The sequence below is a fragment of the Amborella trichopoda genome, chromosome 11 (genome assembly GCF_054954075.1).
Source record: "Amborella trichopoda isolate Santa Cruz 75 chromosome 11, AtrichopodaSantaCruz75HAP2 v2.0, whole genome shotgun sequence".
Taxonomy (NCBI): domain Eukaryota; kingdom Viridiplantae; phylum Streptophyta; class Magnoliopsida; order Amborellales; family Amborellaceae; genus Amborella; species Amborella trichopoda.
Window position 1 is genome coordinate 3,439,722 of NC_142346.1, and position 27,779 is coordinate 3,467,500.

A 27,779-nucleotide genomic window follows, 5' to 3' on the forward strand; every position below is an offset into this window, starting at 1 on the left:
GAAAATATTAACCATGGTCTATCTTTAATGAAGGTGGATTATGGGGTAAAGATGATAGTGTAGGACCCTTTTTTAACCTATGAGCTATCATCTTGAAATGATCTTGTAGGGATACCCAAGAACACTTCTAAACACGATGCTATAAACAAAATAACACTTTTTTTAGGGATTAAAGCTAGAAAGGTTACATTTGCAGTATTGATGTTTCTTATTGTGTGGAATTCTTGCATCATATTGATTACATCAAACTCAATTAATTCCAATGGAAAGAAAACCAATGGAAAACCATATGGTCTCATTGTTTTATCACCTGCTAAACCAACTATTGCATTCCTAACCTCTTCTTCATCAAATGGTCTCTCAAACCAGCCAGTACATTCCCTTGAAAGGCATATAATGTTAAGCTATTGGCTCTTTAAGTTGAATAAAATAAAAAATTATATTTTCGTCTCCTTTAAGCCAACTTTCTCTAGATCTTTGTCAGTAGTAAATTTCTTCTTCCTAAACGCATCTGAATGGTCAACTATATTTCAATCCTCTCCCATGTGCGTCTTCTTTGAGTTCCTACCATATTACCTTAAACAATGCAAAAAATTCTCACAATCGTCTTAAGAAAGCATATAAAGAGAAGAAAGCATATAAAGAAACCATTTACTATTAATACAAGGAGATCACATCGTTCTTATCCATTGGATTTATTTCAATTTGGTAGTTATAAGTATGTCATTTACAAGACTCGAAAGTTCCAAAAAAAATTTCTTTAACTTCATGATACCCCCTAAAACATCTAAATTGATATATGATGGCTAAGAAAAATTATAACCTCCATATAACAAAGACCAATGTCCTCATAATATACGAACCCATTTGTTTTTGCTCAAATTTCGCTCTAAAAATTAAGTTTCAAAACCAATTTGAGTGATCAGCCCACCCCACTCAATGGTTCCCCCAGTTTTCAGTCTGTCCTGTGCTGCCAGACCATGGTAGCATAACACTTCTAACCTGTGATTACTATCAAAATCAAAGCAAGAGAGAAAAACCTAACTTAAAAAAAAAAAAAAAACAGTAGACTTCTACTACGTGAGGATGGCTCAAACCCCGGTCCTCTCTCTTGCTAATGTCATATACTTGGCCCAAAACCACAAAGGGAACGAAAATGAACCCCAAATGGTAGGCAGTCATGTAAAAGAATATGATCTTAAAGGCTCAATCCCAGCATAACTTCAAACATAACTGAAAAGCCAAGGTGAGCCAAAGCGTTTAATGCATAATAGACATCCTAAACATATCATACATGAGAGGCCAAATATACCAAGCAAATTTCAAAATACCTTTACTGTTAATTACTACTGAAAAAAAAAAAATTTGGTTTGTTAACCTGTCTTAGTCTGTCCCAATACGAGGATTGAAAGATACAATGATGACAGCCAAACTGAATATTTCTACCCATAGATACAAATGCATACCTATTTGAAAAGCCATAAGTTTGACTGTCCAAAAAATGTGATTACATGATGCAAATACTGGTCTCCTTATAAATACCAGCAAGAGCAAGGGCCTTCCAGTCCCACACATCAGCAATTTTTTTTTTGGATAAATTCAGCTGAATTTTACACCCACAGACAATTTTACAAAGTGGGCCGAATATACTTCTTTTCCTTTTCCAGTACATGGATAGAAGGCAAGGCAGCAGAGAATACATGGAGACCATCAAACTTGAATAGGCCAGAGAAACCCCTGAAAATGCGCCATATGGAAAAACCTCTGCCACACAATCAAATCTTAGATTCATCAAAAAACCTAATTGTTTCCTCTGAGTTTCCCATTGCACCTCGCTTAGAAGGTGACATTGTACTGATGCCATTCATTTTCACTGACATGGAGTTCTCTATCGGGCTTGGGCTTTGGATTTTTGAGGGGTCAGAAGAGTTTGAATAGGGTTTCTCAGGTAAGGTCTGACCCATCATTTCCATGTGCCTTTGGGAGGGCACATCGCCCTTGCAATACCTTCTCCACAAAGATCGGTAGGTCGATTCTAACCCTAGAATAAAGCGGGGCCCATCACATACTGGGGACTTCAACATGAGCGCTCTAAGATTCATCCTTAACGTGGAAAGTGCATTGATATCAGAAGCCAGTTGCAAGGCTAACTGGACATACTCGTCTTCAGTTCTTGCTATCAAATGCTTCAACCCTGCAAGAGAAGAGAAGGTTCACAGTTGGCATGGGAACTAAGGGCTCCAGATATAAGCATATAGTGTCACCATAAGGACTTCTTCTATCAAAAGGTCAAGGGAAACATTTAGAAAATTATTCACTTTGGAAACACACTTGGCAAGTGCACATACCTATGATAGGAAAGAGGGCCATGGTCATAAAGCAGTTTTGGCAAATCTTTCCTTTACTTCAGAAATATTTTGGGATGGTTTAAAATTTTTAATCCCCCCAAAAAGCTCTTAGACCCATCTAAGAGGTCAACCCAGTCAAAACTTTGAAAGGGATTCCATCTACTTGATTGAGTCTGTCTAGCCCGTAGATTCTGAAAGGTAATAGGGAATCAATCGCATTAAGATTCTTTAAAGATAAGTATCTAGAAGACTCTTAAGCATATGATAGGGCTCGCTTGAGTCATTACAATTTTTTAAAACGATGACCAAATTGTGCATTTTCCACAAGTACCACAAAGGGGTTTTTTGATTCCTAGCTTCCATAAACTCAAGCCCGACCTTTCTCTAACCCAAAAAGATAAAATAGAAAAAAAAAAAAAAAAAGGATTAGTAAATGTAAAGATATCTCATTCATGAACAGAAATTTCTAAAACATGAATTTCCTCTAGAAAAAATCATTTAAAGGGCAAAAATGGAGAACACGAGTATATATAACTTAAATAATAAGAAGCATTATGTAATATTTTTTTGTACACATTTTTAATATTCAATAAATGGTGTTAAATATCTGTTTTTTTGTTATTTCATTCTGTTCTTGCATATTGTTGCTTTTTCCAAAGACCTGATCAAGTCAACCAGTTCATCAGATCAAGGGTCAACCCAACCAAGGAGCTCGTTAGTGTCAGTGAGTTATTGGTAAATCATGAAATGCTTTTGCTTGAAGACATATTGTGACTTATGGTTTGACTGAGGGTATGGCCCATGATAGACAGGAATAGCAAAACAAGATTTGTATAGCTGACCCTAAATAATGGGAAAAAGGCTCGGATGATAATGAAATGCTTTCTCTTATTTATTCTTTGGTTCTTTCTTAACTATAATATCAAGGCAAGAATCACAAATGATTATAAGAAAAACAATCACAAATTATGAACGAACACAAAAGAATAATCACGGTTCCTGAAATGATCACAATTTTAGATGACACCAACCGTACTTACCAACTTTAGTGAGGAGACTGACACCAACATTGTGAGCATGTACAGAGCCTGCCATTGTGACACAAGGGATCCCCATGTAAAGAGATTCACATGTGGTTGTTGTTCCCGCGTATGGAAATGTGTCCAAGCTATATAGACGCAAAAATATCTGATGTCAACCCAAAAAGCAACTCATATAATAAAGAAACATAACCATATCAGAAGAACTCACACCTGCCACTTGGATATTCACAGTAAGCAATATTTATGTCATCCATTCATAGAAAGGGGCAGAAAGAACCACAGTAACATGAAAGAATGTTAAATAAATTCATTCTTTAATAGATAAGCAAAATGAACGATTTTCATATATTAACCAAGTAATTCTTATGTAAATAACAACATGGAGTACTTGTTCACCCAATATAACCAGAAGGTATCTTTAGTACAGGAAGAGTGAGAATTCAGTCCAATCAGTTCAAGACAAGTAACTCCCTAAGAGCATAAGATGCATTTATAATTTGCTCACTTATCTAAAGACGTAAAGATGAATTTTTCACCTAATATCCATAAGGGAGTATGCTTGCATGTGGTCATGATTGAGAAGAATTAACGGAAGAAGATCGACACGCAGTGTTTCCAGCCCCAATTGTTCTAATGCCGAAAGGAATTTCTGTCGTACACTATCACAACAGAATGGTTTACATTTGACCACAAGGCGGGAATTTGGAACTGCACACAGTATCCGGGCCCATACCTTCAGGACCTTGGGAGTTATCTGAAAAACTCAGAAAGTGAAATAGCCTTAAGTTCCTTCCAAAAATGACCCTAGAAATATTAGAAAAATGGAATCACCTTGACCTCTTAAAGATATTAGTTGGGATCACATAAGGAACAACTAACACGCACAAGAATGACAATTATCATGAAAAACCTAATTTACTCATGTCCTGAACCATGATACGGGAAATTTCCTCATTTAAGAAACAAAAATAGAGTGTAACGGAGGGTTCCAGTTCTTACCTTCGCTAGATTGTTAAAGCTCCCAAAAGTTATGAATCCATTTGAGAGGGCAGGGGTTGGTGAAACAGACCCAGCTTCCGGAGAGGGAGTATAGCAAAGAAAACAATCAGGCAGGCGAACCAACTCCTCAACATGTCTGGGAAATATTCAGATGACTAAATAAATATTCTAAAATAATAACAATTGACGCCACATAAATATCATACAATCACCAAACCAAGCAGCAGCCAACATTAGAGGTCCACAACAGAATCAGATTTCATACAGCTACTTAAACTTACTTTTGCCTAGTAGTGGGAGGATCAGCGAGTTGATCAGTAAATCTATAATCTATTGTAGGTAAACCAGTTGTGTTTGGGTATCCAATCCAGGTTGCCTACAAAAAAAAAAACAAGTGCAGTCAAATGTCAACTGTAACTAATAAGAGCAAAACTCAGAGTAAGCTTGGAAGCTTTTCTATCAATAAGCAAGCACATGATGGAAAGAGAGCCCATTATGAAAAAGTCAAGAGCCTCAGTCAAAACTGTTACAAATTCAAAAGAGAGGTACACTCAAAGATACTCTTAAACATGTCCTCTAATGTGCCAGCAAGAAAATTTACAAGAAAAATGTCGTGTTATTATAAAATTTGGAAGTTCAAGTCTAGAGTCACTACAAAATTGTGAGCTTCAAGTTCACTAAAAAAGTTAACACAAACGAAAAAGTAGTGCCAAACAAAAATCCAGAGGGATGTAAGAGTGACTGAGTTACAGAAAGAAAGAGCATGAGTGACTGTATGCCATTGACCATCTCAAAAATTAAATTTTAAAAGTTCACCATCCATTAAAATAAATCATTAAATTTACTTGTCTTGCAATGCATTTAGCAGGAATTAAGAGAGCAGACTCTTGTATCTCACTTGTCAAAGTAGGACCTCAAAATGAGGATGGCCCACACCAAACGCCATAGTTGAATATAAAAGCTGTTCCTATAGTGGCTATATTTGTATGCCACATAGCACTTATACAACATACTGCTCTCTTCTTTTTTTTTTCCTGATAAAGTTGACTTGTCAAGCATGCAGAATATCTGCTCTTAAAAGAATGCAGAACCTATATCATAAATATGGGTGAATGAATGGAGACTTTACATACAAATTTAAGAGCAATGAAAAGATTCACAAATTTCCACTAGCAACATGAATATAGCCAAGGGGAGAGCCAGGAAAGTGCTAAGACTGGCAACCTTAGTATTACCTGTATAGGAGAAGGCCGACAGGCCATCATACCCAGCTTATTGTTAGCTGTATGTCCCGTCAACTCAACCAAAATATCAACTTTATCATCCCTAACCATGGCAGCAACTTTCTTCTCATCAATTCCATAAATATCCCTCCATATCCCACCATTCTTTAGAACCTTATCTTTGAATTTGAGCGTTTTTGCATCAGCCTTGAAGTCCAATTTGAATATGAATAAGTAAACAACAAATTAAAGAAAGAACATTGCATTATATGCAAAACACATGTACTCTGTTATCACATTCTTAGGGTAACGATTACATCTAATCATGCCAAATGCAAAATTTGCACTAATAAACATAAAAGCTGCATCAAATTCATTGAGAGCCCCAGAGGTGAATCAAACCAGCATATAAAAAAAGTTCACTACTAGATGAATTAAATGATGTACATAGAACATACATACACTGAAGCGGGCAGGCTGAACCCATTAACCTACCTCATCCAAAACACTCACCAATGCACAGGCATGTGAGAGAGCATGGAACCCAAATACAAACACTGCTGGAGAGTTGTTTATATGGATGAGTAATATTGTATATTTACATGTTATAATTGACTGGTTACATGCACATGAAAAATAAGAACACTGACAACAATGCCAGACAAACAACACTTGTGCAATCCTAATTGGCAAGAACACCAGTGCATTTTTGCTTTTGGTTTTTCTTTTTTTCATCTTTTGGTTAATTTTACTGGTAATGCGGCAAGTATACTTTTGTTTCACCTTTAAAATTCCCATTTTAGTTGCTGGAATTCACGGGAGCTTGTAGAGTAGAGACCCCGTTTGCAGGAACAGAGGACAGAGAGCACGAGAAATTTCAGTTAATTCAGTTGTGAGCGGCCTGTAGGCTTCAAGCTCTCTGCCACTTCCCATGTAAGGATATCCTGAGATCTGGATATGCTATTAAGAATGACTTAAACAAAATTTGACAACTACTGAAAAGAATGCAGTCTGGGGCTGGTTATCTTAAGTCAGAGATGAGCCAGGTGTGTTGACCTATTGTGATCCATGTTGGATTGCACTGGAGTTCAGTTTTGTATAAGGGAGTCAGACTCAATTAGAGCCACTTCATCAGGCCCCTAGAAGCAGTCCTTGTTTCTTAGGATAACTGAAAAGAACTATAATTTTCCATGACAATGTGACAAGAAATAATAGAGATTTGCAGCTAGAATTCCAGTATAGGCTGTTCATAAGAATTAGAAGACCAACCTTCAGAATGCTACATTTGGGTGGCAACCTTAGGTCCTTAATACGTTAATTTGTTTTTTGGACTATTTTTGAGGTGTCATGCATTGCACATGCAATAAATCAATCAATAGGCTTCAGAATCAGATATCTGGATTCATTCACTAATATTATGCACAAATATAAACTGAAGAATTAAATAAGGTTAGATACACATTAAGCATGTTACTGTAACTTCTGGTTGTTATCCACTAGTAAAAATGTCCATCAGGATCTCAAGAAAAAGCAGGCTTAAAGAGTAGTAATGTATATAACAAGTTAAATACATGCATCGGTCAGTATTCACAATATGCATAAGCTTGAGAAGTAACAAATAAAGAACAAAGAAGCACATCGGGTATAACTATAACACCTTCACAACTGCAGAATACACCACAACCTTGTAATTCAAGTAGTCATGGTACAAAAGGGGAGCCTCTATAAAATATGACACGGAATGAGTGAAGTAATCTGGAGACACATATCCAATTACAAGGGGTCGCTCAGGGTCTTTTGGATTTTCCCATGAAGTATATTGTGGGTATCGCCTCATGAAGCGCCTACCCCATTCCCTACAAGAAAAGTAATATACAGTAAACTGGGCCTGCTAAAGAACTGCAGGACAGAGGTGAAGTATTGAATGACTCAAGCATTTCAAAATACACCATAAAATGTGGTAAAAATAAGCAACTAAAGAAAGACAGTGATAATGTAGCACAATATTTAAAGATAGTGCTGAAGCAGAAAGACAGTGATAATATAGCACAATATTTAAAGATAGTGCTGAAGCAAGTTGCACGTAGTTAACTACTAAAAGTAACATATATAAATTACACAGTTCAAAGTATACATGTCAAACATGCCTTCTTAGATGGGCACTACAGTGTGAATGTTCTGAGATATTATCTACCAGAGACATGAAGCCCTAAACAGGAATGGCCCCTTTGCCAAGTGGTCAAGGTGGCAGAGATAAACCGTTCCATTACTACCCAATCAACATGTCCAAAAAAAAAAAAGATACCGTGATCGACAATTTGTTTAAACAATATCAACCATACTTGAACTGTTAGATGATCATAGTCGATGATAATATCATTGTTATCAACTATATTCCAGTATCCGGATATGTCAGACAACAATTTTATAAGTTTTATGCCTGCCACTAATGTGTCAGACACCACAGGTGATCCCAATGTAGCATGGCTATTCCTAAGTGAGGAGCATCCAGGTGTGAAGGTAGGGGCCACACTCCCTTGAGCACCTACATGGTATTGTTTACTTCATATAGAATATAGTCAATTCCATTCAAAACAAACTAATAGCTATCTCAGGTATTAAATTTGCATTTAACCATGTGGAAACTGGAAATCACGTTCAGATGGACAAGTACACAAAAAAAAGAAAATTATTTGACAACCATAAACTCAACCATTTTGCAGTGCAAAGAAAATATCAAGGGAGAATTTACATTATCCCCCCTAGTTTGAAACTTCTCTACATCAAACTCCCATCTCATTGGGCTATATCACCAAAAACTCAAATACTGCTCTTATTTCTCGTAACGCCTAACACACCCCACTCCCCATCCCCCTAACCCCCACCCCACACACACACAAAATATATATATAAAAAACTTAGGAAGCACATAAACTTCGGACAAAAAATGCCCCCACCTTTCCCACCGACTGTTTTTCTTTTGTTTTATCTCTATCAAACAACCAAATTTGTTTGATTCCTGGATCTCTCTTAAAAACAATTGATATCTCACTCTATCTTCCCTGTTTATATAACTATGATTGCAGCAGTGTCCAAGAGTTTTTGTTCGAGTTTTTGGATGGCGTTGAAGTCTACAGCCAATCTCAGAGTGTACAAGTCATCAATATTGCCCTTTTTAGGGAGAGAGGGATCTTCCTCAGAAGGAAAACCAGGGAGGGTTGCAGTCTGCTTCTTTGAGAACAAGAATAGAGATCAGGGACTTTTTCACAGAGAGATCATCTAATCTCAATAGAAGAAGAGTTCAAAAAATACTGCTTCCATGGAACAACCTTCCAATGTAAAACAATGCATCTTAAGAGCTCTCGCATTGTGAATCCATTAAACTCGAAGGGAGGTTTACGGTTGCCATTTAACATTTTTAACAAATGTAACAAATCAGAGTGAAGTACACAGAAAGAACTTATTTAAGCCAACAAATGCAACAAATCACAATGAAACAGACAGAAGGAACTTCATAAATATCTCGTAACACTCAATATCTTCCACTCTAGAGAACATATTCCCTTACTCTTGAGAGAACCCATGAATCTTTACCACTAAAGAGAGAGAGAGAGAGAGAGAGAGAGAGAGAGAGAGAGAGATGGTCATGGTCAATCTCTCCATAGTCATTCAGTTTCATCTTTTCCATTACTGCAATTTCAGTTTAACCAATTTAGGACTTTTTTAGGGTGATTTTGAGAGATGATCAATCTCCATAGTCATTCAGTTTCGTCTTTTCCATTAATGCAATTTAAGTTTAACCATTTTAGTACTTTTTTAGGGTGATTTTGTGTAGTTTCATGAATTTGGTTTCGCTTTTGAACTATCTCCAATTAAAATAAGGGCTTCTTCTCAGGGTTTTTGATTTGTGCTGCACTTCCCCACTCGATGTAGAGCCCCAAATCTCTCAAACCATCTGCCGGGTTTAAACTTACTTGTATTTTATAGAGAGAAATGAAAAACACAACATAAGAAAGGTGGAGGGCATGGGCACTTTTTGTCCAAAATTTAAGTACTTACTAACATGGAGAGCGCTCCATGAAAAAAATAGTATTTGGGATTTTGGTGATACCACTCAATGAGGTTGGGGTTTAATGTGGAGAAATACCAAATTAGGGGGGATAATTTAATTCTCCCAAATATCAATCCAAAGGGTGATATATTAAATAAGCTTCATTTGAATTTACAGGTCAAATAGTGTAATGTTGTCCATGTACGAAAGCTATCTTGAACTTCAGAAAAATTCTTGTGATAAATCGCCATAAGAAAGGTATATTCAATATTTTTTAAAAAAGTGAATTGGAAGCTATGTAACAACCTCTCTTTGCATAAGAGAGAGATTTGCTCCTTCTAAACTGATCACAGCACCCACCCGCTCACCATGGCCAATATGGCAATAAAAGATAAAACATCAGCAGGCTCAGAACAGAACTGGAAAGGTTTCAGTGATTCCTACCGTTAGCCCAGAGACCAAAAGCCGAGCTGTTTAAGTATTCCATTTCAAGAGAAGACAACAACTAAGAAACTACTTAGTATTCCTTGCTTGGTCACATGTTTCGGGAAATGGAAGACGCAAAACATTGCAGCTAACAGCAGCCTTTAGCAAATAGCACGAGCATACAGTTTTAACCTTGACATGCCAGAGGATTCATGTAGGAATTATGTGAAAGCCGGTTCAAAATAAAATAACCGAGAAAATGTTTTGGAAGATGACGACATTCCTGCTACATTAGTAAATATGAGAAAGCCCAAACATGAAAAAGAAAAGTAATCTGTCTATGTAGTCATGCCCCACGTCAAGTAGCTGGTTGGGTGAGATAAAAGGTTAATGCATAATTCAATTGTACATACGAAGCATAACCGTTTCTATTGAAATAAATGAGAAAATCACTTAAAAATTTTGTGGATTTCATAACATACCTGTGAGCCTCGTAAAGCTTGTCATCAACCCCCTCATTAATGTAGTTCATTGCGAGCAACCGATTCTGTAAATTTTACAATTTAAGAGAGCAAAAAATTATAATTAACGAAAGAAAAATAACAGGTCTCCAAAGAAGTCATAAGGGAATTGGCAGCACAAACCAACATGTTTTGCCAACAACGACGAATAACTCTTCATTAGAAAGATAGGTGAAGAGATCATTTCAAAATGTTTGAAAAGGAAGCAAAAGATAATAATACATATTAAATGAAATTCAGAATATTGATATTTTAAAGCAGGATCAGATGAGTCTAAGTACGTAAACACACAAACCCATTTTTCTTTAGAAGTGCTTAATTTCATGTATGAGATAACTCTTATAAAACCTAAATACTACATAGAGAAAGTTTGGGTCACAGACTACCAAAAGAATTTGTTTACTACCAAAACCATGAAAGAGAGAACTTTGGAAAATATCATAAGTCGTACTGCCACATACATGTAAATCCAGAAGCATGCGAATGAATGGAAAGATAGACTGAAAGGAAAATACATACTAATGACCATCACTTCGAAACATTTTTGCTAAAATCATTTTGTCCCTAACTAAACAACAGTAACCATTCATCACTACTATATGACCACTTTAAAGAAAACTAGTTAACATGATTAAATGGTCTCTTGATAAAATATTATGGTCACAATTCTGATACAACAAATCCTTCTCTCCTTCAAGCGAGATATTTTATTTTAATTTTCCTTTTAATAAGTAGATGAGATACCACAGGAAGAAAAACAAATGCAATTCCACAAACATAAATAATACCTGACCAGCATTACGGGAATCAGGATCTATTCTCAGACATTGCTCATATGCTTCAATAGAGAGAGAAATATCCCCGGCATCTCTGTAAAGAACACCTACACACGAAAATTATAATTAGGAGTGGGCATATGGTGCTAAGAGGTCAGAGTATAGTGGTAAAGGGCACTTCGTAACAATCACCAAAAGTAAAGGAGAGAAGAGGAAAGGCACACATAACCAAGTAAGACAATTATCAAGAATAAAAGAAATTATGAAACTACTTTGTACGCAATCATATACACTTCCTGATGTGCATAAATAATAGGTGACCACCAATTAATGAATTAATTAATCAATCAAAATGCACACATATACACAAAAAAACACAACCACATATACAAATGTAGTGTTTATGTGGATCCATATGTATATGTGTGTGTGGGTGTGTGAGAGAGTGAGTGTGTGTGTGAGTGTGTTTGTGGGTGGGTGGGTGGGTGTGTGTGTGTGTGTGTGTGTGAGAGAGAGAGAGACAGAGAGAGATGGCAATAAGTCCACAATATTTAGTTCATATATCACAAGTACTGGGCCTTGACCCAGAAATAAACAAAATGCCAAATGCAGAGTGTAAATCACGAGCAGAGCTTAAGTCAGAAACTGTGAATGATGAGAAAATTCTCAAAAACAATAATGAGGTAATACATATACCTAGGTTATTGTATGCTTCTGCATATGTGGGATTTGCAGCTATAGCTTTCTCAATCATGCTTGCTGCAGCATCCATTTTACCCTGCATACCAAAATCAACAACATTGATCAGTAGCCACCTTTATTGAGGACACTTCTACTACTGCTGCTACTACTACTACTACTACTAGTAGCTGTAAGGGTGCCCTGATAGTAACCTTGTCAACTATGTGTCTTTCTTCTAGATTGAGTGGTGACTACGAAATTGGAATGGATGTAGAGGGAATCCATGTAAGCTGCAATGGAAGTCACTAAAGTTCACTTGATCAGGTACAAGGAAGTCCAAAAGCCCAAATTCCAATGTAGTTTATGGATCAATAAACCCAAAATGATGTCCAAGCCCTTTTCAAGCAAATTGGATGAGGTTTCTTGGAATGTACCTGACACAATCTATGCTAAACTTGCAGAGAAAACATGAGCATAACCCTTTTGCGCAAATGGCATAATGCCTTCATTAAGAAAGGCATCTCATGTGAAATTATTCAAGGCAGAAACCTTGACTCGAGACAAATTATCATGGGATTGGCCAATATGACAAAAGGAGGCATTCAATAAAGGTGACAGATTGCCCATCTTCTACTCCCATGCACTCGCAGAAGCTAATTGTGAGACAGATTACCTCAATAAGGAGTTGGAGGGAATAGCCCCTCAATAGAGGACACATTTCTTGCCCTTGGACCTTTACTCTAGAACTTTATTTATTAGCTTTCACTCTCTTTCATCACACAAACAAATTTTTTATGTCACTTGGTTGTATGTAGCTTGCATGCAAATCAACTGATGTATGATGTATCAATCCGAATCGTTCCTCAACTATACGGAAGAGAGCAAAAAAAGAAGACGAAGACAAAATGAAATTGGGATGATAAAATGGGGGATAAATCCACCTGAACGGTGTAAACAACACCAAGATTGTTTAGCGACTGTGAGAAGTTGGGTTTAATCGACAAGGCCATCTGCAAAACAGAAAGATATTTCTTGTTAATTAAATACAAAAACCATAGCACCCCAAGATTATGTAGCAACATCATGAATCACCACAATGTAATTTATCGATATACAGATGCATAAACTAGGCCCAACTTGTTGACCTGAAACTTGCCTGGTAACATTGTATAGCTTTGTCAAGATTGTCCCTGTCCTTATAAATTACCCCTAAGTTGTTGCATGCCTCTGCACAATGAGGATTGAAGTGTATTGCGAGTTCATAGAACACAATTGCCTGCATAAGTACACAGTGTTTATTAATTAAATACACAGGCAAGCTCAGAAGAAATATAATTCCTGCCAAATATCCATTTATCGGATGAACATGCGATGCATGAAGAAGAAGGATGTCTACTCTGTACTTTCATTCTGTATTAAAAACATTGAAATGGATAGAAAACTACTTCTGTGCCTTTAAATATTTATAAACGATCAATTCACCACCAGTCTGCTACATACTTATAACATTTTAAAACATTGCTCACTTAAACAGAAAATGAAGTAGGAAAGACAAAACCCAACAAACTCAAGACCTCAAGATTGTGAATTCCATATCCAATCTCATCAGAGAATGACTTTGTGAAAAGGAAAATACAATATCAAATTATGTAGAACAGAGTATGATTTATCTAGGTCAACACAGATGCAAGTGCAACAATCATATGAAGTCCACAAAAATGGAAATGTCAGCAAACTCAAAAAGTAAAGAGTAACAATTAGCCACTACAGATTTCTTTACAAGACTTATAAACAGTATATTTCCTGCCAGCTTTCAAATAGAAAGAAGAAAGAGGAACCTTACCATGTCAAATTTCAACATTTCCCCATAAGCAACACCAAGGTTATACATGGCATCGGCGTAGTGCCAGTTATAAAACAAGGCCTTCTTGTAATATGCCACTCCCTGATTGATGTCTCCCTCCAGTTTTACCTGAATATTCTATGTCAGATATCCATGAAGCTACTATTGAAACTACAAGATGAGAATAAACATAAACCTACAATTGGAGGAATAAAATTTGCAAAACTGAAATGCTATTTAACTCAATAGATGCATGAGGGCAGTCAAATATTCTCTCAGAAAAGAAAAAAAGATATTTCACTCAGTCAGCCATGTCATGGATCAGTCAGCCATGTCATGGACTTTAGAGTCAGCTGACAACCTGGAGTGATTTCAAATTATTACCCCTACAAGATTATTATTCACTTACAACCATAGGAGAAGTACAAAATTGCTAGGTTATCTGGGTAGAAAGCTAGAATCATGCTTTCATCAACCTTTAAGATTGTCCATCTATTAGATGTAAAATAATTAATGTGAAGGTCATGAATTGGAAATATCCAGTTGAAGGCAACCTGCAGGGAAGGTCCTGGTCAATAGACCTGGTTGTGGATATCATATCCCCCTTACTCCTAAAGAGTTTCAGGTGATTTCTGACAGCAAATTATACTGCAATTGGGAGCTAGAAGCTACAATTACGCTTTGAAAACTAAGCAAAATGATTCAACATCAATTTTTATATGAAAGATAGCTCAGAAGGGAGAACATCCAGAGTAGCATGATAAAAAAATAATGTTATCAAAAGAATTGCTTTTCACAATAACATATCTCAAAGATATGATCACAAGAATACTTTTTTAAAGAAAAGTTTGAACTAGATGCATAATCTATTCACATTAAACAGAAGGGAATATGATTGGAATAACAAATTTGACATGAGCTTCACCTTTGTCCCCAAGTCTGTCAAGGCTATTGCCATATTGTTCTTGGCAATCTCAAAGTTGGGAGACACAGATAAACACCTGATGCATATCAATGTGTATAAACACCAATGTTACTAGAGAAATGATCTAAAATGAAGAATCATAAGGATTATTTTGACCTCCATACAAATATAAGAGTTAGACAACCACCTCTCATAACAAGCTATAGCACCTTCCAGGTCCCCACGGTTCTTGTATATGACTCCCATGTTGCAATATGCTTCAGCATACATAGGCCTCTGTAGTGCTGCTTTCCCATAGAACGTAAGAGCCAAGTCATATTGCAGCATTTCGGAATAAACCACCCCCAAGTTGTAATAAGCAGGCTGTATGGCCAATGAACGTAGTTTCCTCTTAAAATTCCAAAAAAGTGGCCAAAATAAATAATCACAAAAGTATATGATTTCACCAAAAAATAAAAACCTAGACAAAAGAAACAGATGCCATATCATACAAAAAAGAAGGATAGGGATTATGATATTACAGCATAATGGCTGTCGATCTTCAGAGCTTCACAGTACTTCTGGATTCCCTCTTGAGTGTTCCCAGAAAGCTTCAAGCTGGTGCCAAGATCTGTTAAGACAATTGCTAGGCATTCTGCAGCTGGCTTGTATCCAGGATCAGCCGCCAAAGCCTTTTGATATGACTGAAGCAAACAAAACATGACAAAAAGACATTATATCATTTGCAATAGTAATGATGCAGATAAATGAATAAAAAGCCTAGAAAAGCTAAAAGGTTAGGCACAGCAACCATCACAATCACATATCTTGCAATGAAACAAAAAACAGTGCTAAAAAACCCATTGAGTCCAACTAGGACCCAGCAGCCTGCTTTGTTTGGAAGTCCCCCAACTCATTGAGGGCCTATACTGTAGCAGTACATGCTACAGTTATACTGTAGCAACTCTGGCGACTGCCTAACATACTTGATAGAGTTCTGTGGAGTCAGGGGAGTCCACAGGAACTTGCCACTTCTATAAAAGGTGACGGAAGGAAATCTGACCCCCTCTTTCTTCCATTTTCTTCATCAATTGAGCTCAGATATGTCTGAAACTTCACTGCTAGGAGTATTTTTCCCATCGTCTTATCCAATCCAAATATCAGGTTCTGTAAAGAAACCGAAAATCTTGAATTTGCAAGAAAATTTTCAAACTAGGGTTTAGCAGTTGTTGTTTTCTTGTGATATCGTAGCTCAATCCACCCTGAAATTCCTTTGCTAAGCTTAGTTTTGTGTTAGCTAGTAAATCAAGGCTTATATTCCACATGCATAAAAAAAAAGAGAGAAATAATTAGATTTGCAAAATTTTCTGATTGAAACTGAACAATCTTAATATTTTCATTGAGTGTTTCGTAATAAAAATAAATTTGTCATTTTGCATTTTGCAGATAGGTTGCTTACTTTTTTTATATTTCTACCTTTTTATTATTCTCTTTCTTATTTTTGCTGAATTTTCCCAAATTATTGGGATTTTCTTGGGACACTCAGTCAAAATTTGGCGAGTCCACTACGGAGACTCGCCGAGCTGATTTGCTCAGAGCATCTCTAAGACTCGGATGAATCCTGGTTTTAAAACACTGACAGTTAGCATGCGACAAAATACAAGATGGCATTATCTAAAAAACGAAAAGAAGAGGACATGTAGGAGGTACGAACAGGAACAGAAACATGTGTGACATGCCTAACAACCACAGTTTGAGCAGCATTTTTTTACTTTTTTTTTAACTACAGTTCTCACTTGAGCAGTACTACTGTCTTTTACTAAGTATTCTCTGAACCAACAACATGAATTTTAGGTCTTACTTCCTTATGAGATATGTTTTGTAAAGCTACAGATCAATAAAAGTAGCACGAGAGAGGAGAAGAACAAAACTATCGCAACACAACAACAATTTGATCAGATGACAGATTAAAAAATTAGAATATCAACAATGTATTTTCAAAACTACATTAAGAACCAATCATGGAGAGAGTTTAATAGCTCAAATAATTAATTTGTGGAACAAATCTAAGAATCAGGCGAATAGCTCACATTGAGGCTTTACCTCAGAAGAAGGCATATCTAGGATATTCCAATTTCAATTATTTTCCAGCTACGTTGCATGGATATCGGTATTTGTGTCCGTGTAGGACACCGGTACAGGGTGTCAGGTTCTTCGAGCCCCAAAGAGTAGGATTCAGCAACACGGCCATGTATGGGTCCTACTAGATTCTGGCTCTAAAATGTATGCTCAATTGCTTACGTTTGCATAAAGTTTCAGGTCAAAAACTTAGTCTTGAGAAAACAAAGCCTATGAAGGGTGGTGCAAAGGAAAGGAGAATTAGGGAGATTGGAAGAATTGCAGAGGTGGATCAAAGGCGTTTCACCATTTTACTATGGTTTGTCTCTATTTGGTTCGAACATAAGAATTGGAGAATAATACAATAACAAGTACAGAAAATTATTTCTGGGTTGGAAGAGTACCATGCTTCTCATTAAGTGAGATGTACTGCCCATGAAAGAGTAGCATACTTCCCTTCTTAATCCCCTGTTAAGCGATTTTTAGGTCAGTAAGCGAAGTGGGTTTAGAACCCTCGACAAACATGCGGCTATTCCACCATGACCTCAGAGCCAAGAGCCTCATTTCTGAAATTGAGGCTCGCTCCACTGGGGAAAGCAGTTTCAGGGCGTTTATTAGAAGCACCCAAACATTATCATCAGTACTAGGTCCCTATATGCTAAGTTCTAAGAGGGAGCACTAGCTTTGCCTACTCTCAGACCATGAATTGACAAATAACACCAAGAATGAGCCTCAGCTTATCAATTCGGTCCAATGAGGATGCAAGATGCATGAATGGTCCAGCCCATTCATGTGTAATCTCTGTTTCTTAGCACTGTTTACTTCAAAAGCACTACTACTAAAGTAACTAAGAAAAAAAAAATTGCTGTTCTTGATTAAAAGCAATCAAGAAGAACACCTTAGCCTGTCCAAACATGCCCTTAGCTTCTTCATGTAAACAAGCAATAGTTCTTTTACAGTTCTGCATACACTGTCCATGTGATTACAATAACAGACCTTAATAAACTGAACTTCACAATTGGAGAAAATTTGTACAAGTTGATCCATACCAAAGAACTTGAGATAATATTTTTGTTCTCTTTATAGGCAGGCTATAATATGAACTAAAGAACTTATACTAAATGCCTTTTTCGTTTCGTAGGTAAACTGAGTTTAAACACACAATCTCAACATTCTAACAGCTAACACAATTTCATTCTGCAATGAGCTCCAACGCATCTGAAGAAGAAAAGCAGTTCTCATCGAACATTCTAAACCTTCAACCAACTTGTGACTAATCAGTTTGGGTCCCCAAGAAATTTATGAAACATTAAAACGTTAGCAATTTGGTAATATTTCCATCTATTGTTAATGCTTCTATATAAACCACAAATGTTCTAAATGAACCAGAAATGAATCTATAATAGGTAGCAATTAACTTGACCGATCACAAAATAATTCTCAGCAGTAAGGCTTAGTGAGTAACATAAAAGGTGGAGCTCGCATGACTAAGCATAAAACGGAGGCAACATCACAAACACAACAGAACCAAATCATCAAATGTCTTAAGGAAAACATGTTACCAAAAAATATATATATTATTTACCTCTGAAGCCTCTAACAGGTGACCCTCATCTTTGTATAAGATGCCACGATGGGTAAGAGCGCATGCATTGTTCGGGTCAAGTCTCACAGCTTCAGAGAAACTTTGGAATGCTTGTTGGGTCTGGTGTTGCATCTGGAGACAAATCCCCTTGCCTATATGAGCCTCAACATTTTCAATGTCCTTTTCAAGAATGGTGTCATATAAAGTGAGAGCATCCGCGAACTTGTTCCTCGATCGAAGAATATTGGCATAAGAAAGAGCATCCTTCCCTTCAAACCTCTTATGTAATGGCAACGGATGCATAGGGGGCACTCCAACACCACTAGCTGCTAGAGGATTCACTATGCCCCCATCAACAGAAGGTCGTAGTCCTTTCAAGCACTCATTCTCTCCCATAACCTCCCTCTCTCCCCCATTAGTGACCTCTGTCTCTGTCCATGCCATGTGAACAAAACTCAACTTCGAATGCTGACAACTAATCATCACTCTACAATAACATAATTTTTTCATCATAAACCCTCAAGCCAAAAGCATATGAGGAGAAAAAATAAAAATAAAAGCTCCAAGAAGAGCCTAGAGGTCCTTAAACAGAGAAGCAGTGATCGGATTAATTAATATCAAGGAAACAAGATACACAACATGACCAAATGGAAACCAAAAGAGTACATAACACAACTACCAATAATTCAACAATACCTATATATGCCTAACATAAATAACAAGACCAAATCTTTTTTTCTGCCCTGCTGGATTTTTTTTTTTGAAAGCTCCATGTAAATCAATGTAATTGGGCGGTTTCTATAAGCCCATTTTGTACATGATAGACTAAACGCATTTGGACCGAGACTTCAGATTCTCACATCCATGTAATCATTCTCCCCAGCAATACAATATTAACTTTCTCTCAAAAAAAAAAACATACCAGTGTTGTAACTTGTCAATACCTACATAGATATTAGATACTCCTAGGATACTTGTAAATAGAAATTGATATACTTGGAAAAAATAATATGTAAAAATATAAAAAACGATGATGTGGTGGTACATATATATATATATATATATATATATATATATATAGCCGACCCCAATTAATTGGGAAAAGGCTATGATGATGATGATATGCATATATATATATATATATATATATGGAAAAACCTAAAAAATGCCTATAGGAGAAATGCTACATTGTTTTGCCTCCATCACGTACTTGCTATGTCTGTGGCGGTTTATTGAACGGACCAAAGACGGATGGCACCGTCTGTAGCGGTTCCGCGTGAATTTTTGGACCGACACGGACTTAGTATGTCCATGACAATACCCGCCATGGACATGCTAGGTCCGTGATGGCACCGCCACGAACATGCTAGGTCCATGGTGGTCGAAAAACGCACGCCGTCCGATTTTTTCTGACGGCAATTGGCCTATGGGTGAATCACTGTCGCATTTCGCCCATATGCGTTGCGTAGATGCTTCCTATATATATTGGAGCATATAGTATGTAATATACAAGCTATAATATACATATATTTTGTTGTGTAACACAAGATGCTTGTCTTGCACCCATATCTGTATTATGGAGTATAAGAAATGCAAAGTAGTATCCCAGGTCTGGTCATCATAGGCACATTGCCCTCATAGTAACATTATATGACGATTAACCAAAAATGAGCAGCCTAAGTCAAGCACAAACATCCCACAAAAAATGGAGCTCCTATACTAACATTATATGGCAACCTAAAATACCTTGGCTTGAATTTGTGCATAGGAAAACCTACGAAACACCTGTGAGACTCAAAAGTAGAGACTCTCAGTAGGAGGCTGGTAAATTGAAAGGAAGGCTACTTTCTTTAGGAGGAACGATTACCTTGATAAAAACAACTCTTTACAAATTTTCCAATTTATAACCTGCCCTCTTCCCTATGCCTTCGTCTATTGTAGACAAGCTTGAGAGCCTTATGAGGAATTTTCTTTGGTCAGAAGCCAATGACGGCCACAAGTTCCCATTTCATTGCAAGGGACAAGCTGTGCGGACCAAAAAAAGAAGGTGGCCTCTGTATTTGACAGTCAAAAGAGAATAACTTGGCTCTAATGGGCAAATGATGGTCGAAGCCAGCAGTAAAGATACCCACCTGTGGAGGAAGCTTATTCGAGTGAATGTGTCACGGGAAATGGTGGCTGGCTCCCCAAGTATCCTCCACACCAGGCATCAGGGGCTGGAAAAGCATAGCCAGGGATAGGCACAATTTCAAGGAGAATATGAGATTCAAATTAGGAAGAGGCAACTGGATAAGATTCTGGAAAGACCTACTGGTGGGACCAGACCCCATGGCCATCCCTTTTGACAATAGCAGTCAATGAGGAAATTACTGTTGCAGAATCAGCGGAATTGAGAGGTGGGCACATCATATGGACTCCGGTGTTTAGGAGGGCGGAGGCCCGTCTTGGAACCAGAAAGTGGCCACCTCATTGCACTTCTATGCTTGCTCCAAGATTTCTACATCACCCTAGTGGGTTGCCACCGTCTGGTTTGATCCCCTTCCTCCAGTGGAAAATTCACAGTCGCATCATTGTACATGTCCCAGCGGCATACCCAAACCTCCAATCCCATATTTAACAAACTTTGGTCTGCCCCAGTCCCCCACAACATCCAAGCTTTGCTTGGATCATGGCTTACAGTAGGCTCCCAACAAGTGACCAACTCCAAAAGATAGGTGCACAAGCACCCAATTGATTGTCTGATATGCCTACAAGAAGAGGAGACCATTGACCACCTCTTCCTCCACTATCAGGTCACCTCTTCCCTATGATCCAGCCTCCTTCAGCTATTCAGTTTCCAATGGGTCACTGTCGGTCCATTGAGCAGCTGCTGATTGTCTTCATGTCTCCAACTTTGCCTAAAACCGGTCATCTACTTTGGATGGCATCGGTCTTCCCTCTGTTCTGGGGTGTGTGGAAAGAAAGGAATGCACGCATTCTTTGCAGTTCGCAACATCCCACTCAGCAACTTTTCAACCAAATCAAAGCAGAAATGAATTTTTGGGCAAAGTGGTTGCCACTTTGTCGCAACTTGGAAAACTGAACTTTCCTAAGTAACTAGGGAGACATTTTTATGTCAGACTGTTCAGGTAACTTGGATACCCCCACCTCAGAGTATCCAAGTTAGATGTTGATGGATGCTCCCTACGTAATCCTGGACTCTACGGTTGTGGGGGGGGTCTCGGAAGCCATGAAGAAGAGATCATGTTTTTCTCAGGTTTCATAGGCCCTAAAGACTCAACCAGTGCCGAAACAGTAGCTATCTTGGAAGCCTACAACATACCGTCCTCGTTACCATTAACATTGAGAGACTAATCGTAGAGGGAGAATCTCAGAATGTGATTGCTTGAGCTGCAAAGGAATCCAAACCCATGGAGACTGGCACACACTTATGACCACATACAGATGTTATGCAAGGCAACTCAGGTCACATTCCACCATATAACGAAGGAAGCCAATGTCATCGCTCATCAGTTGGCAAAGGAACAGCCAGCGTTTCATTGTTGACACATTCCACACATTCCTCTCCTCTGTCACTCTCTCTCTCTCTTCCCTCATCTATCTCTCTCCTCTTTCTACTCTTCTCTTTCACTCTATCTCTCCCTTAACCTTCTTGGTTTTGGCAGCAGTTTATAGTTTGTATGCTGCTAATGCATGGGATTTTTTTGGGTTGAGTCCGGAACCCCATTTTGTATGAGAGGTCCTAGACTATGGGTAGCCATATTGAGGATTTTTTACAAAAAAATTATTACTTCTATATAGTAAACCTTGTCTCTGAAAAAAAAAAATGAGCATCCTGAGTTTTGAGTACAAACATCCATCAAAAAACTGAACAATACTTCTATACAATAATTTTGATTGTGACACATACAATAGAAAAACAATTAGAATGCCCATACGCCTATAACAATAATGTTTTGAAAACATGTCTCCAATATAGTTTGGACAACTTTTTTTACTTTTCGTATGTGTTTATGCAGTGCTTTAATACGCATCATGCACTTGTACTTTTTGTTCTTTTTTTTTTTTTTCCTGGACAACAGATTTAGAGCAATCACCAATGTTGGCAAACCTATGTAGGTAGGACACACACCAAACTTCGTATTTTTTCAAACTACAGTTTATATTTTAGACAAGCTAAAATTTAGAAACAAATATTTCAGAAATTCCAAATACCCAAGTAAAATCTTTATATCCTAATCCTAAACCCTGAGAGCTTGCCTCATGCCCTGAAGCTGGTAACACCCAACACCAAAAGCACTAATTCCAGTAACTTACCTCACCAGAAGTTCAAATTACAGGCCCTAAAAAAATGAAGAAATTAAATATGAACATAGAAGACCCACCACCATACTTAATGAAAATTAAATAAGACAAATGTCAACAGATAAGACCACCCATCCATAATGAAATTTAATAAATGCAAATACAGTATTCAGAAGGTACAGTAAGACATACGAGAAAAGTGCAAATTATAAAGTGACGTCTAATATCTGTAAATTGAACCTTAATCCCCAATGACAAGCCAAGTGTCTTACGTATAGGCATCTGTTTGCCAAAAAGAGAACCAATAACAAACTCATGCAAACATCTGTTTGCCAAAAAGAGGACCAATAATAAACTCATGCAAACATAAAACCAACTTACAATAAAGAAGTATAATATAAGTTTTCATAAACGAGCACGTAAAGAGTTTTGATTCCCATGATAACCAAAATTTTAATGTTGATGGAAAATTTTGCAAATTAAAGCACACAAATCACCAAAGTCCAACCCTAAACTCATTAACCATGCCTAAATACGACACAAAAATGCATCCTCCACCAAAAACCAAGATACACAACTTCATCGTATGGTTAAATAACAGGAAAAATCTAGAGATAGAGACTTTATTTGGAATCAGAAGAACACAGAAACTGAAGCCAATCATTTGAATAACACTATAAAATGACAAAAAAATTTCCATGAAAGCCTCACAGAATGAGGCTAAGTACTGCAGTTGGCGCATCCCCTTACTAACCCTCAAAATAAACCTCACATTCCAGAAGATGAAAACGAACTACACAACGGATTCACATATAAACTACAAAATGAGAGAGAGAGAGAGAGAGAGAAGGCAAAAAAAAAAAAAAGGGTTTCTAGACTTACAGTCGATGAGGAGGAGCTGGGAGAGGAGAATGATGCCCAATGTTGCCTCCATGTTCATGCTACAAGAAGCCGCCTCCTAGAGAGAGAGAAGTCCTTGGAGGAAGAGAGAGATGGAGTGAGAGAGAAGGCGGGACCAAACCTTGGCAATGAGCAGGGAAGCGGGGGAAGCAAATGAGGAAAGAAAAAGGGGAAGAGAGAGAGAAAGAGAGAGAGGAGAGAGAGGAACCAACCCCTGGCAATGATGGCAGGGGGGGGAGAGAGAGAGAATGAAAAGCTTTGGAGGGTTCGAGTCCCGCCTGTTCCTCAGGCACACTACGGCTCTCGATCGTATCTCTCTCTCTCTCTCTCTTGGCCGCTCTCCGTTAAGCCCAATAACAGAGAAATATTAGTATTGTACCCCCGAAGCTTTCTCAACTATGACACATTCGTCCCCATTAAACTCCTAGTACCCACGTAAGGGTGGCAATGGCCCGGGCCTCGACCGACCTCACTCGGCCTAGCCTGACCCCGATCTTGTCACTATAGGCCCCGCCTTTGGCCCTATTAGCCCGAGCTGAATCGAGCACGATAAACTGAAGCTCAGCTCTCCGACCACACTTTGTAGCTCAAGCTTTACTTTTTTAGGGCGGAGTTGGGCGGGCCATTTGTTAGGGCATGGCTTCACGGCCCATTGCTAGCTCTCGACTTTCCCTTTTGTATGGCGATTTTACAAAATAAAATGTACAAAATGACTATTAGCCCGTGCTGAAACGGCCCTAGCTCAGCCCTCGGACTACAGTTTGTAGCCAGGTTATACTTTTTTAAGGCCGGGCCGACGGCATTGCCGGCCCTTGACTTCCCCTTAGTACGACGATTTTACATAAATAAAATGTAGAAAATGACTGTTAGCCCTGAATTTTCCCGTTTGTGACGTATTTTTAAATAAAATGTAGAAGATGACTATAAAATGTAAAAGATGACCGGTAGCCCTGAATTTTTCCGTTTGTGACGTATTTACCCATAGTGAGAACGCTCGATTTCTTGTATGACCGTCAAGCGAATAAAAGTATAGAAAATGTCTTCTATGCTCTGAACTTTTTGGTTTGTAACATTTGTACCATTTGTGCGAGGATTCAATTTGTCACTGTATGTGACGCATTTACCCCTGATTCTAGTTGAGATCTGCATTTTTCTACTTGTGTGACGTAATTGCCCCTGAGTTGGGGCTTGAAGTCTACGCGCTCGGAGAAATGACGTAAATGCCCTAATTCACTTAAACTTGACCTCCCCTACCCTAGTCCTTTTTGAAATACTGGAAAGGGTCCCCCACTTTTAGGGGTGGCAATGGGTCTGGTTAGACCTGGACCTGGACCCAGATCCGAATGTATTCGTGTCTAGGTTTTGGACCCATATCTGACCTTTCGGGTCCAAAAGTTGGACCCATACCCGTACCTCTCGGGTCTTGGGTCTATCCTGTCAGGTCATGGGTCTGATTGAATCTATTGCCATCCTCACAATGAGCTTTCTTTTTTGTAGCTTATAATGGTGAACAACATAGACCTGATTTTTGAGGGGTGGGGGATTAAAGAGAGAGACATTTGAGATTCAAAGAGAGCGCTATGTTTCCAAGAAACTGAGAAAGGGAGAATTGTAGAGAGGGAGGATAGCGATGAGGTTTAGTCGTTTGAGGGACCAGGGAAAGACGAAAAGTATTGAAACGATTTTAGAGTTAGGGCTTTGGCTCTTAGGTAAACTAAAAATCAGGGTCCAGGTACCTGTCGAGTCGGGTATAGCAGCACCTATACCCAGACCCAGACCCGAGACAATGTGGATATACTTTATTGGACCTAGAAGCGTGTCGGATATGCCCGACGGATATGGGTCGGGTCTGGGTCCATTGCCACCCCTATCCACTTTATGTAAAAAGTCCCTAGTATTCCCATAGAGGAAATGCCATTCGGTAAAATAATTACATAACAAATGGCCAAAAATGGAAACAAAAATAATCAAAGTTTAATGTATCAGCAATTTAAATGTGACTCAATTGGATTTGGCTGGAATTTTATAATTACTTATGTTTTAAACGCACGCGAGTGGAACGATATTTCATTTTAGGGTGTGGTTTTTGTAAGGTTGTAACGTTAAATAATCCAATTAAGGCACACCTCCAAAATTTATCATCAATTTTTTTGTTGTAAAAACCTTTTAGGATTATCTTAAAATCTATTTTTATATCTATTTAGAAAATTTTAAACTCTCAACAAATGGTTAAAATCAAGCAGATCTATAAATATATAAAAATCCTGAAAATGAACGGTCTAGATAATGTGTTGCAAAATGCACTATTTTTGGGACTCAAAAACTTTTTTTTTTTTTTTCTCATATTCATATATCTCAATGTCGAGATGATCAATTAAAGGGTTTTTTAACATTAAAACAACTTTTCAGATAGATTTTTGTGGTGCATATGTAATTCTACATTTTAAGGTCTTCATTTTATTATACAAAAGCTAATTAGGAAATATTTGAAGCCAAAAGATATTATGCTCCCTCTGAAGTAGAATGATCATTTACTCCCTAGGGTTAACCCTCACCTAGAATTAATTTTAAGAAATCAGATTTTGTGGATGTATCCTCTTCCACCCATAGATTAATATAAGTAAAAAAAGAAAAATAAATTCTAATTGTACCCCTTTTTCACTTGAAAAACATAATGTTTTAATATTGAATAGAGGCCATCCGATTTTTAGATGGTGAGATCTAAGTGTTATAAAACTCAAATTTCAATTTTTTTTAGAGAATAATCATCTAGCAATTCTTAAGTAGTTCCTAAAATTCTTAGACTACAAAAAAAAATCCTCCCAAGTAGGACTTATGACCGAGGGAGTACAAATAAACTATTCTCTCGAGGGAACATAGTGTATGTGCCCATATTTGAAATTTGGCAAAAAAATATATCAAAAGGGAATGATTGTGTTTTTAATTTTGGAAGACTTCCCGTACTTCCCACCCATAAATATTTCTTTTACATCACTCATCTCCAATACGAGGGGACAACCGAGATGGCCCCAATCCCAATGTCATGCCAATACATTTTTTTTTTTTTCCTACAAATTATTTTGATACCAAATTTGGGACGTCCACTCATTAAAATAAAATAATCAAAATACTCATAATAGTTTCTAGAGTTTTTTTTACATTTTTTTTAATATTTTTAGGTGTATCCCATCGAGATGATGACACGTACCAAATTTATATTTATATGATTTGCAAAAAATATAAAAAATAATATCTCATAGATGTCAAAGCTAGATCAAACAGGTAGTGGCTCACTTGTGACATTATTACTAAAGCCATCCCAACTATTCATTCAGCTCTGACAGCTGGGAAATAGGGGATGTAGAAAAAATATATATGGGTAGGGAAGTTGTTTATACTAGAAAATTTAGACGGGGGAACGTACCCCCTGTCAGGTTTTCGGGCATAAACTCATCAAAAGGGGTTCAATCGAGTATCAGTCCCATTAAATTTCGATATTGGCGAGAGACTAGCCACAAGACCACATTTGCTCGGATCGCCAGCAGTGTCGACTTCTAAATGACAAATCTGGAAGTTCATATGAAGTTTTGAAATGGCTATTCAAGAAAAGAGAGGAGGATTGAGAAGATGTGTTTTAGAAATAGATGAAATAAATAAAATAAAAGAATAGAAACATGGGTGTACCTCGAGTTGGGGCCATGCCAGACACCTAGAGCCGGTGCCAGTTCAGAAGCATATATGGATGCACCGACTTTCTCCAATTCTTTGGGAGTTTGCCAGGCACGGCGATTGAAATCGAATATATTTAGTATAAAAAATTGAGTTTAGGTGTCCTAGATAAAGGTTCGAGTCTAGCAAGCTAAGAAGTTTTGGCAAAGTTTTACATTGACTACCTACATAACACAACTCGCCTCCTTTTACCTCGCTTTGGGACATGGTCCTCATCCTTCTTAACCTTTTTAAGGACTTGGATGAAGAGGTGAATATAGGCTAAAAAATAAACTATCATAGGAAAACTAAAAAGAGGTAAATATATATATATATATATATATATAT

The 27,779-nt window shown here is 37.6% G+C and overlaps 1 protein-coding gene across 13 annotated transcripts; it reads right to left on the reverse strand.

Moving 5' to 3' along the window:
• Nucleotides 1–1,309: 1,309 nt before the first annotated feature.
• Nucleotides 1,310–24,010, reverse strand: SPY (Tetratricopeptide repeat (TPR)-like superfamily protein). Of its 13 annotated transcripts, none has more exons than XM_088852040.1 (18): nt 23,706–24,010; nt 18,519–18,949; nt 15,358–15,519; nt 15,024–15,199; nt 14,837–14,912; nt 13,912–14,040; nt 13,225–13,344; nt 13,010–13,078; nt 12,084–12,165; nt 11,400–11,494; nt 10,573–10,637; nt 7,298–7,469; nt 5,626–5,820; nt 4,672–4,766; nt 4,391–4,526; nt 3,928–4,145; nt 3,389–3,516; nt 1,310–2,194 (listed from the first exon to the last, which is right to left on the reverse strand). In XM_088852040.1, exons 2-18 carry the CDS (start codon nt 18,912–18,914, stop codon nt 1,776–1,778), a joined length of 2,733 nt encoding a protein of 910 aa, XP_088708166.1. In that variant the 5' UTR covers nt 18,915–18,949; nt 23,706–24,010; the 3' UTR covers nt 1,310–1,775. The 13 variants fall into 13 exon arrangements, 8 of the variants coding, with proteins under 8 accessions (XP_088708166.1, XP_088708164.1, XP_088708165.1 ...); XM_088852038.1 differs by having other exon boundaries at nt 7,271–7,469; XM_088852039.1 differs by having other exon boundaries at nt 15,024–15,226.
• Nucleotides 24,011–27,779: the final 3,769 nt, after the last annotated feature.

Coding starts and splice junctions, on each gene's coding strand:
- SPY (XM_011627650.3), bottom strand. CDS start 19,001: ATGATTAGTTGTCAGCATTCGAAGTTGAGTTTTGTTCACATGGCATGG. Junction 15,520..18,518: donor ACCTGTTAGAGGCTTCAGAG/GTAAATAATATA, acceptor TGTTTGCTTCAG/TCATATCAAAAGGCTTTGGC. Junction 7,470..10,572: donor AAGCTTTACGAGGCTCACAG/GTATGTTATGAA, acceptor CTTTTCTTGTAG/GGAATGGGGTAGGCGCTTCA.